We start from the raw sequence: 12,601 nt of genomic DNA, 5'->3' as shown, positions 1-12,601 counted from the left end.
CCCCTCTTTAGCTAATTAATGGATTTTAATTCCCTTTTGAGGGTGAGTAGTTAATTAATTAATTTGGATTAGGGGTCGTAACACGGGGTGTTACAGTGAGGCTGGCCACAAATGCCAGACAGGCGGAGTCGTCGTGTTCGCGGAGGTCCCAGAGCTACGAACCTCGTGTTCCGGGGCCACGGGAGCAGACCCCACCAGTGGAGTACTCGGGGGAGACCAGAGGCCGACCTCTGAGCGCCCTGCATGACGAGATGGAGCAGCTACGCAGGCAGATGCTCGAGTTGCAGCTTAAGATAGAGGCACACGACGAGTCACCGGAGCCTCGGGACGCCCTGGCCACACCTTTCACGAAGGACATCATGGCCGAGCTCCTGCCTCGGGACTTCCGATTACCGGCCATCAAACCCTACACGGGGGCGACGGAGCCATGGGATCATCTCAACAGGTACATGGCAGGCATGATGGTGTCGGGCGTCAATGACTAAATCATGTGTCGCGGCTTCTGCACAACTCTGGATGGCCAGGCCCAAGACTGGTTCGGGTCCTTGCCGGGGGAGTCCATCCCCACTTTTGCCGTCCTAGCTAAGAAGTTTATGTCACACTTCGCGGGCATCATACAACGAAGGAAATAGTTCGCCGACCTGTGATACCTGAAGCAACACAAGTCGGAGACCTTGGCGGAGTACCTGAGCAAGAGGAAGAAGGAAGCCATGGGGGTGAACAATTTCGACGAAAGGTCCGCCATCCCATTCTTCACCAACAACCTCAGGTCTGGTCCTTTCCACAGCGACCTCGTCCGGAACGAGCCAAAGACGTACACGGAGTTGATGGACCGCGCCGCGCGGTATGCCAACGCCGAGGCGGCGGAGAAGAGGAAGAAGGAGGAAGAGGAAGGCCGGGGCCGGGGCGACAAGGCACCTCAACCCCAGGAGGATCGCCGCACGTCGCGATCACGCCGTGATCGGGGTCCCCGCCTAGCCCCGCTACGACACCTGACCCCGCTAACCCAGCCCGTGAGTGTCATTCTGGACCACGCGGAGGACATGGGCATTGTGTCATTCCCCGAGGAGTGCTTGAAGATCTCCCCAAGGCTAACCCGAAGAAGTACTGCTTCTTCCATCGGCAGCGCGAGCATGAGACATACGAATGTATGGTCCTCAAGAGGCAGATCGAAGAGCTCATCCAACGGGGATACCTAGGCCAATATGTGAAGAGATCCGGGCAGGACCATGCTAAAGGCCCCGACAACGCCCGGAAGAAGAAGGATGGCGCCGGGCCATCCGCCTCTGCCCCGCGCAAGAGGGAACTCGGCCAACTCACGGAGGACGAGGAGGCCGAGCCAGATAGCCCGCCAAAGAAGAAAGTCATCCACGTCATCTTTGGCGGCCCGGAGGGAGGAGACACGCCCGCTAAGAGGAAGAGGTGGGCGCGGAACCTATACGTGGGGGAGGTCGTCCGAGCACCCCACGAAAAGAGGACACGCAAGGAGCCTATAACGTTCACCAACGACGACCTCTCGGATGACCCCTTGCCCCACCGAGATGCATTGGTGATCAGGCTGGAGCTCAAAGACATCATTGTCCACCGGGTACTGGTAGATACGGGGAGCTCTGTGAACGGCATGTATTATGACACCTTTGCGCAACTAGGACTATCCCGGAAGCAGCTCTCCCAGGTACGGACCTCGCTATCCGGTTTCACTGGGGTCTCCATCGAAACAGAGGGCTCCATCACCCTCGAGGTGCAGATCGGCACCCCGCCGCACGTTAAAAAGTGGGAGGTGGAGTTCGTAGTAGTAAAAATCAACTGCGCCCATAACATCATACTCGACCGACCTTCCTTGGAGGACCTCAGGTGCATCATCTCCATGGAGCACCTTTGTCTCAAGTTCCCCACCCCCACTGGAGTTGATGTCGCGCGAGGAGGCCAGAAAATCATTCAGAGCTGCTACTTGAAAGCATGCCGCCAAATAACGAAGAAGGACCTCCAGGTACACACCGTAACCGAGAAGGCGCTTCGAGAAGAAGAGAACCCGCCCCGAGCCGAACCCGCGGTGGAGACAGAAGAGGTCATTCTAGACCTCAGCCGACCCGACAGGATGGTGAAGGTGGGTACAGGCCTCCCGGTCGACCTCTAGGGTCGGATCGTTGAGGTCATCCGCATCTACAAGGACGTGTTCGCCTGGGGCCCCGAGGACATGCCGGGCCTTAGTCGGGAGGTCATCATGCACAAACTGGCAGTGAACCCGTTGACAACGGAAGCGCTACCTCGTAGCGGATAGACGAGAATTTGTGAAGAAGGAGGTCGACACCCTCATCGAGATCGGGCACATAAGGGAGGTCCTATAGCCGGCATGGCTTGCGAACGTAGTCCTCGCACCTAACCACCTACATGGAGGATGTGTGTGGATTACACGGACCTTAACAAGGCATGCCCCATGGACCCCTTCCCGCTACCCAACATAGACCAACTGGTGGACGAGACGGCGGGATGCCCGCTCATGAGCTTCTTAGACACCTTCCGGGGGAACCACCAAATCTTCATCCACGAGGACGACGAAGAAAAGACGGCGTTTACCACCCCGAAGGGGTCTTTTGTTACCGGGTCATGGCCTTCGGGCTCAAGAACTCAGGAGCCACGTACACACGAATGGTGGCCAAAGTGTTCAAGAATGTCCTCGGCCAGAACCTACAAGCTTACGTTGATGACATGATCCTGAAAAGCACGGAGGCCGACCTCCACATAGCCGACTTGACCGAGATACCCCGAAGTTAAAACGGGGACGCAGACTTGCTCTCCAAGCTCGGCCTCGGCACCCCGGAGCATGTCTCTAAGATAGCACAGATTGAAGACCTCCAGAGGTCCAGCCTGGAGGCCTACCCAGTCCTCCCCATACAAACTCGGCCCCCATGCTGGTTAGAACACCTGGTGGAGTACAAGAGAACGGGTACCCTACCCGCAGATGAGGCGGCCGCCAAGGCAGTCAAGAGGAGGTCACCAACATATGTCCTCCTTGGCGACACCCTTTACATAAGGCCCTATAACGGCGCCCTCCTCCGGTGTTTGTACCTAGACGAAGCCAAGTCTATAAAGGAAGAGATACATAAGGGACCCACCTATCAACAAGAACCGGGGTTCAATTGGGAGGACCTCAAGACACGACTACGAGAGAGATTCTATCCAACCCACGTGAAGGCATCCATGTACGAAGAGTTCCTTCATCTAAAACAAGGAACGGCCACCGTCGTAGAATACCATAAACGATTCCTCGAGCTGGCACGCTTCGCGCCAGAGCTAGTCCCCACCGAGGTAACCAAGATAGAGAGATTCGTGTCGGGCCTCAACTTCGAAGCTCGAAAGGCGCTAGTGGTAAGCAGACCTCGGACCCTCAACGAGGCTTACTCCAGTGCCGCGAATCTCTATCAGATCCAACTACTCCAACGCGGGGTTCATGAACAAATACAAAGAAGAAACACCGGAAGTGGGGCACCGCCAGTGAAAAGAACGAGAAACGACACCGGCACAAGGACGAACAACCCGACCAACCAAAGACCAACCCTGGGAAACAACGAAGCTAATCCAAGGAGCTTCCCTTGTCCGAGATGCAACAAAAGCCATAGGGGAAAGGATTGCGCAGGCAACCCCTGGCGATGCTTCAACTGCGGAGAGGAGGGGCACAAGGCCTTCCAGTGCACTCGACCCCAAAGACCGCGCCCCGCCACTGTGGGCCAACACGGGGGCACCGGTCATCAAGGAGGCTACGGCGCTTCCGGAAAAGTATTCGTCATGAGCCAAACGCAAGCCAACCTCGGAAACGAAGAAGACCTAGGAGGGGAAAACCCAAACCCTGAAGACGAGGACTATACGGACCCCGCCGAAGAAAATCCCAAAAGCGAATTCTGTCTAGGATAAGCCATCACCCCCTTGTAGCCGTTCCCTGTGTCATGACGACCACTTACTTAGTTTAATTACTTCGGAAGCATTATGTCCACTTAACTTAGCTACTTAGAAAGTATTATGAATAAAGATTCATTTTCGTTCAAGTTTCAATTCTGCTACGAAAGTAAAACACAAGTTATGCCATCCACCCAACCCTTCCTCACTAAAAGACGAAACAGGGAAAAGGACAAAAATCACCTCATTAAGGAATGCCTAATGTTACCATTAGAAATGGAACTTTAGACCTCTCATCTACAAGTTAAAGCCTTAACCACTAGCCCGTGAATGTTTCTTGAAACTTCAAGGGGATACTCCCTTGTTAAAACCCCTCCAAATCCCTAAAAACTACAAAATCCCCAAATCAAAAACCCTTCTTCCTCTTCTTCTTCTTTTTCTTCTCCTTCTTCCTCCCCACACCCTCTTCTCCTCCCCCTCGCACACCCCACTGCCCCACCATAGCAGCCACCTCCCATCACCACCGAACGGACGCCGCCACCGCCCGGCCACTCCCCGGCGACGCCGCCCCGCCTCGCCGCCGTCCAGACCAAGCCGCCGGAGATCACCCGCCGTCCACCCGAGCGCCGCCCGGCTACAACCCGCTGCCCAGCCGACCCCACAGCGCCACTGCACCCCCACCGCACCAGAATCGGTTCCCACCTCACCGGCGTCGGCCTCGCGAGCGAAGGATACGCCGAAGTCCCGCCGCCGCCTCACCGGAGAACTCGCCGGAGAACCGCGCCGCCTCGCCGGAAAACCCGCCGGAAATCGTACCGCCTCACCGAAAAGATCGCCGGCAGACACGCCCGTCAAACGAGTATTACGATGCCAAAGAAACCCCTCGGAATCCGCACCCCGGAGTGGAACAACGCCGATTACACCGTAATCGGAGGTAAAGCACTTGAACCCGACCAATTTTCTCCGGAATTGGTTGATATGCTTAAATACCAAGGCCTTCTAGATACATACCTCACCATCAAAGGGGATACGTACCCCGAATTAGTGAAGGAATTCTATCAACACCTTGTGGCCACCAAACGGGGCGACAAAGTAGAAGTGACCACCAAGGTCCGTGGCAAGGAAATTGTGCTTTCCGAAGGCCGGTTGGCCAAGCTCTTGAAATTGACCACCACGGGTGTGTCTAACTATGACCGAAAGGGGTGGATTGATACCCAAACTACGGGATACAAGGACTATCTCGGGTACTTACTCGGGAAAGAGGACGGGTTCACCTCGGCTACTCGACCCAACCGGAAGTGGCTATCGGCGGAGCAAAAGATATTGGTTATGGTTATAACCGATAGCCTCTTACCCACCAATAACAAGAGCAAGGATGTAGGGAGCTTGGAGTGCACCTTTGCGTATCTCCTAAAACATAAAATCAAGTTCAACCTGCCGGCACTCATGCTAAAGCACATAGAGTTCTGCAAAACAAGCAACCGGCTTAGCCTACCTTACGGGATGATCCTAAGTTGGATCATGGAGAAGAAGGGGGTAGACCTAAGCCACACCGAAGTCAAGACCGCCAATGGCATGGTTTTCAATGCCCAAAACCTCCGCCGCAACGACATCTACTACACCGAGGGAGGACACTATCTCACCCTCGAAGAAATTTGCCAAAAACCCGAGGTGGAACGTAGAGAATTGGTTGATCGATTGGACATCTCCAACAAAAAGCTCAAGTGGGCCATGCAAGATTGCGGAGGCACGGAAGAAAATGAGGAACAGGAGGAGGATGACGGGCCCGACCCGACAGTGCAACCACGATCCGGAAGGGACCCGAGGGATCAAAACGAGAGCTCGGTCAATGAGCGCATTCTCGCACAGCTCAACCGGCAAAACCAAATCATGGAAGAAGGGTTCTCATCCTTGATTCGCACCACACGCGCACTCGATCAGAGGGTGGCAGCGATCGAGGCCGCCTTGGGCACTCGTGGGGCGCCCAGTTCCAGCGCAGGAAACCGAGGTACACCCATAACTTCGTTATCACAACGCCACCAAAAGTACAGCCTACCCCAAACTAAGACAAACGTAGGGCCACACCCCTACCCAGGAGGCCAAACTACGGGATCTCTAGGGGTGAAAGGGTGGACTATGACACCGGGCTTCGGGGACGAAGCCCCTTGTAAGGGGGGGAGAGTGTAACACCCCGTGTTACGGCCTTTAATCCTGGATTAATTAGTTAATTAATCCCGCTAATAATAATTAAATACGATTAATTATGTTAAGTTCCCCTTTAATTAATTAATAGGGTCCACCGTGAACCGTGGACCCTTGCCTAAATTAGAGGCTTAAGCCTATAAGGAATAGAATTAGTAAACCCATACCATTCAGGCCCTAATTAGGAGTCTTAAATATATAAATAGGGAGCTTAGGAGACACCCGGAACCCCCCACACGCCTAGACGCCCCATCACCCCAGGAGAGCTCCAAGAATTCCCTTAGAAGAAATCAAGAAAGCAAGAAAGCTTAAAGAAAGATCCTTCATAGCCAAGGAATTAATTAAGGCTAAGAGGTAACCCATGTCTCAACAAAACCTATTTTCATAGCTATGATTTCCCCTTAGGGTTTCCCCCATATTGTTGTAAATGGCGATTGATGATGATTATTATTGATGTCGATATAATGATTCCATGAGGAACCTCGATAATCTTGATATTGGGAGTTTCTTGATAATTATGATGTTCTTGATGATTAATTGGGGTTTTGATGATTATGTGTTGTTCTTGATGATTATGATGTTTTGATGATTAATTGGTATCCTTGATGATTATGTGTTGTCCCTACCGAATCTTGCAATTAGAAGATGAATTGTATTCTTGTTGATATAAAAGTGATTAGAACCCTAGGTTGTATCGTATGATATTATTCTTGGATTATCGGGTGGGGAAATCGCATGTTTGGGTGTTGATTATAGTTAGAAAAGCATGATAGATTATGTGTCGTTCGTTTCTCGTAATTGATCCGTTAATTGTCTACGTGTCGTCATTAATTGCGTTGTAAAGTGTCTAAGCATGGTTTCGGGTTCCACAATGGTTCCCGGGACGAAAAGTGGTGAAAAGAGTCAGTGGGGGGTAGGTGGGGGGTAGGGGACCCGCCACCTACCCGCGGCAATTCGGGCAGCTCCGGCAGCGGGCAGCTGCCCGCCGGGCACCCGCTGCCCGGAACAGTGTTACCGGCGGGTGGACCCCCCACCCACCGGCTACCCGCTGGAAATCCCCCCCCTCGGGACCCCGGCTTCCCCATTTGATGTTTCCCCGATCCCCGTGGTGTCCCAACGGACCCCGTTTGTCGTGCCTATGTCTAGTTTGATATTTCGGGTACCGTTCGTAGGTTTATGAGTCTATTATATTGCATGCTAGTTGAATTGGTATCCCGTTAACCTAGGTGGAAGAAGTATGAACCCCTTAGGACTATTCTTAGTACGTGATGGATCACGCATAAGGTTGTTATACGCTTTATCCCCCTTCCCAAGGTGTAATGTGGGTTGCATGTGCTTGCTATGTGTTATGTGTGCGTGTTACCCCAATTCGGTTGCGATCGGATTGGTTATCCTGAGCTGCGGTTCAGAAGCCGGCTATGGTCAGATGGGAATTCCTGGCTGTAGTCGGATGACAGTATCCTGGGCTGCGGTCCAGAAGCTGGTTGTAGTCAGATGGGAATTCCTGGCTGCAATCAGGTGACATCTTTCCTGAGCTGCGGTTCAGAGGCTGGCTGTAGTCAGATGGGAATTCCTGGCTATAGTCAGATGACATACTCTCTTGGGCTGCGGTCCACTGTTTGGTTGCGATCAAACATTATGATGAGCTGCGGTTCATCGGTCGGTTGCGATCGGCCTCCCCGTGTTGCGATACGGGGCATGGTGCTGTGGGGCCGTGTCAGAGCTATATGCGCTGACCCGCATGTATGGGCATGCGAGTGGTCCTGTGGCGCCAACAACGTGCGTTATGTGTTGTGATATGGACGAGTTGTGATTATGAGTGTCTTGGGGGATGTGACTATGGGATTTATATCGGGGATTGTTCATGTTGGGTTATGACCATTGTTTATGCTCTGCCTTACCTGCCTTATCTGTTGTGAACTGCATATGCTCGTTATAACTGTTGCTTGTGTCTGACCTTATCTGTCGAGTCATTCCCGGTTTTAAAGCTAGAGTTCGTAGGATATATTCTCATGCTCAAAATGGTTTTCGTATATCTATATATATATTGCTATATGTATTGTATTTCAACGCGTTGGAGTGGGTTACCAGCATCTCTCGCTGAACAGATATATTTGGCTTTCAGGCACAGAGGATTAGAGCACTGGAGCGCGCTAGAACTGGAGCGTAGAAGTAGTATAGTTTCCCTTTCGGCCTGCGTGCCATATTATGCATTTATATTTCAGAGGATAGTAGTTAGACAGCCTGTGCACCTGGGTTCTCTAGCCCAGGTGTGGCATAGCACCCCGTACACTTATGTTACGTTTTGGGATTTAATGAGATGTTACCTTTATTATTAAGTTTTAAATGTCTTGAAAATCAGGGGTGTTACAATACGCCCGGGAGTGCCCGACCTGCCAGCACTTTCTTGTAGAGCCGGGTCGACCAGCAACCAGCTACACGCCTCTCAGCACTGTGATCTCATTCTCAAGGTGGGGAATCGACATAGTCGGGGCCTTACCCATGGGGTCCGCGAAGAGGAAGTACATAATAGTCGCCATAGACTATTTTACACAGTGGGTCGAAGCAGAGTCCCTCGCCACCATCTCGAGTGCCCGGTGCATGGAGTTCGTACGGAGGAACATTTTGTACCGCTTTGGAGTCCCCATGCAAATCATCTCCGACAACTGACGGCAATTTGAGAGCAAAGAATTCAAGGAGTTCTGCGACCAATGGTACATAAAACACACCCGCGTGGCGGTGGCATACCCGCAGGTAAACGGACAGGGGGAGAACGCCAACAGAACTATAGTGGACGGCATCAAGAAGAACCTGGACGCGGCCGGACGTACATGGGTGGAGGAGTTGGACACCGTCCTATGGGCATACCACACCACCCCAAGAAGAGCCACCGGGGAGACACCGTTTGCGCTGGCATACGGGTTCGAAGCACGAGCCACCACTAAAGCCGCGATACCATCCTATCGGGTCGCTATGTATGACCCGACCTCAATGAGGAATACCACGCCGCCGACCTCCATCTCATCGACGATAGAAGGGAGGACACCATGGTTCGCGCGGAAAATTACCAGCCCTAGACTAAGGCCTACCACGACAACAGCGTCTGACCCCGCTATTTTCAGGTCGACGATTACGTCCTCCGGAGGAGGGAGGCTAGCCGACCCCAGGACGGAGGCAAGTTGGCCAAGAAGTGGGAAGGACCATATGTGGTCGAAGCCATAGTACGCCTAGGCAGCTACAAGTTGAGGATCCCGTCGGGCAAGACGGTGGACAGGGTGTGGAACTCGGAGCACTTGCTAAAATTTTAAGTAGAGGCGCATTTGTATGGCCTGACCGCCCAATAATGTTTTGTTTTTGATCGTAATGGAATAATGATTTACTTTGAGCAATCACCTTACCCCGAGTTACTTATGAGTATGGGCGCACGCGGAAACGGGTTCCACGAGGCCGGCCCCCTAGGGTCGGACGACACGAGGTCGGCCGGCCAGAGAACGGCCACCCTGGGGGTCGGCCCTGGAAGGCGGTCGTGTATGCGGTCGTGTATCAGAGTCCTAGGGGCGGTACGAGGTCCGACATCTCCTATCGCCGAACGGAAGGGTTCGGGGTGCGAGTCAAAGGACTCTGATGCCAGAATCGCTAAAACGTCCTAAGGACGGTACGAGGTCCGGCCTCGCCTATCGCCGAATGGCCGTAACGCAACCTTAATACCCTAGGGGCGATACGAGGTACGACCTCGCCTATCACCGAACGAAAGGGTTCGAGGCGCGAGTCAAAGGACTCCAACCCCAGAATCGCTAAAACTTCCTAAGGGCGGTACGAGGTCCGGCCTCGCCTACCGTCGAACGGGCGTAACGCAATCTTAACACCCTAGGGGCGGTACAAGGTTCGACCTCACCTATCACCGAACGGATGGGTTCGGGGCGCGAGTCAAAGGACTCCAACCCCGGAATCGCTAAAACGTCCTAAGGGCGGTACGAGGTCCGACCTTGCCTATCGCCGAACTGCTGTAACACAATCTTCGCACCCTAGGGGCGATACGAGGTCTGACCTCGCCTTTCGTCGAACGAAAGGATTCAGGATGCGAGTCAGAGCACTCCAACCCAAGAATCGCTAAGACGTCCTAAGGGCGGGGCGATGTCCGACCTCGCATATCACCGAACGGGCGTAAAGCAATCTACATACCCTAGGGGTGGTACGAGGTCCGACCTCGCCAATCGCCGAACGGGAGGAACCGCCCAAGTGCGGTGACTTGGAGTCATAGGGCTACCCTAAGGGGAGCACGAGGTCCGACCTCGTTCGCCACTCAACAAGGTCTTGGCCGACTTCCCAAGGAGGTCTCGACCGACCTCTCGAAGAGGTCTCGGTCGACCTCTCGAGGAGGTCTCGACCGACATCTCGGGGAGGTCTCGATTGACTTCTCGGAGAGGTCTTGGCCAACCTCTCGAGGAGGTGACGACCGACCTCTCGGGGAGTTCTCGACGGACCTCTCGAAGAGGTCTCGGTCGACCTCTTGAGGAGGTCTCGACCGACCTCTCGGGGAAGTCTCGACCGACCTCTCGAGGAGGTCTCGGCCAACCTCTCGGGGAGGTCTCGGGCGCCCTCCCGATAAGTTCTCAACCGACATCTCGAGGAAGTGTCGGCCGACCTCTCGAGGAGGTCTCGGCCGATATAACACCCCGTGTTACGGCCTCGAACCCAATCTAGTTATTTAATTACTTACCCTTAAAAGAGAATTAATTCCCTTAATTAATTAGGAAGGGTCCACCATACACCATGGACCCTTATCTCTAAACCAAACCCTTAGTCCTATAAGAAATAGAATTAGTAAACCCATACCATTCAGATCCTAATTAGGACTCTTAGATATATATAAGAACATAGGAGGCACCTAGAATTGACACCACAATAGATTCCACCACACAAGAATTCCCAAGAATTCCCCTATCACCAAACGTAGGAGAAATCAAGAAGAGGAGATCTTAGAGAAAGAACCTTTATAGCCAAGGATTCTAATTAAGGCTAAGAGGTAACCCATGTCTCAACAAAACCAATTTTCCTTGCTATAATCTTCTTCTTTGGCTCCTTCTGATATACAATTCTATGCTTGTGTCTTGATAAATCTTTTATAATGATTATGATATGATCTTGATGTTGATGAGAGGATCTTATGTGTTGATCTTGATAATCTTTATGATTATGAGAAGATCTTGATAATTGTCTGTCGTTCTTGATAAATCTTGATGTTCTTGATTTTAAAGATAAAGTATGATTTTGTGATTTAAATATGATTAGAGCCCTAGGTTGAATCGTGAATTTCGTATTGTCATATTCTTGGTATATTTGGGTAGGATTTCGCATGATCGGGTGTTAATTATGTTTAGAAGTCATGTTAGGATGTATTTAAATGTGTTTCTTGGTTTTGATCCATTATTTGACTACGTGGTGTCGTCGTTTGTGTTTAAAAGTGTCTAAACATGGTTTCGGGTTCCACGAAAGATCCCGGGACCAAGGTATTGCAAAAGAGTCAGTGGGGGTAGGTGGGGTGGAGTGGGTTACCAGCATTATATTGTATTTTAACGCGTTGGAGTGGGTTACCAGCATTATTCGCTGAACAGATATATTTGGCTTTCAGGCACAGATGATTAGCTTCGGAGCGCGCTAGAGGACTCGAGGCTTAGATAGTTAGTTTCCTATTCGGCCTGCGTGCCATCATGATGTAATGACGTTGTTTGAGGATAATTAGATAGTTTAGCCTGTGCATCTGAGTTCTCCAGCTCAGATGTGGCATAGCTCCCCAAACACTTATATTAGTATGCTCTGTTTTGAGATTTAATGATAATATTACCTTTATTTCATAAAGCTTGAAAGTTTAAAATTTTAGGGGTGTTACAGCCGACTTCTCGAGGAGGTCTCGGCCACCCTCTCGAAGAGGTCTCGGCCGCCCTCTTGATGAACACCTCTGAATCCTTGTAGCTTGACATGGCTGCCTTCAAAGCCCACCTCGGAGTCTTTGTAGCTCAACACGGCTTCCTTCAAAGCCTCCTCATGCGCCCGGCGCTCCCGCGTGTGGCTGGCAATAAACTTGGCATACTTGCTCTCCAACACCGCATGCTTGCTCCCCATGGCCTTGTGTGTCGCCTCCAACTCGTTACGACCCCTCATCTCGGCCCCCAGCTGCACCCGAAGGGTCCCCAACACGATCTCCATGGACGCCGCTCGAGCGGCAGCTTGCACAACAACAAGCATAGACGAAGGATAAAGCGTTAAAACACGAGGGGCATCCGTAACTATCAAGCGGCTTTGGTACTCTCTTGGGCTGACGACTTCTCGCAGCCCCGAGAGTGGGGGACTGATGATGGAATAATTATAGAGCGGACCTGGAGCGAAGAAATATGGAGCGGATCACACCCGGCACCGAGTGGACTATGCACGGGGCCGGACAGACCATGGAGGGGTCTATCTCCCCGAGGTCCTCGACAACTACCACGGGGTCCTCGGCTACTAT

General features: G+C 52.3%; 1 protein-coding gene across 1 annotated transcript; it reads left to right on the top strand.

Moving 5' to 3' along the window:
• The first annotated feature begins 710 nt into the window (after window positions 1–710).
• Window positions 711–2,137, top strand: LOC109150223. Its single transcript, XM_019298139.1, has 2 exons — window positions 711–1,104; window positions 1,200–2,137. Exons 1-2 carry the CDS (start codon window positions 711–713, stop codon window positions 2,135–2,137), a joined length of 1,332 nt encoding a protein of 443 aa, XP_019153684.1.
• The last annotated feature ends 10,464 nt before the right edge of the window (window positions 2,138–12,601 follow it).

Source organism: Ipomoea nil, unplaced genomic scaffold (assembly GCF_001879475.1).
Source record: "Ipomoea nil cultivar Tokyo-kokei standard unplaced genomic scaffold, Asagao_1.1 scaffold2219, whole genome shotgun sequence".
Lineage (NCBI taxonomy): Eukaryota > Viridiplantae > Streptophyta > Magnoliopsida > Solanales > Convolvulaceae > Ipomoea > Ipomoea nil.
The sequence above is the reverse complement of the archived record's forward strand: the minus strand, read 5'-3'. Positions and strand labels throughout refer to the sequence as shown.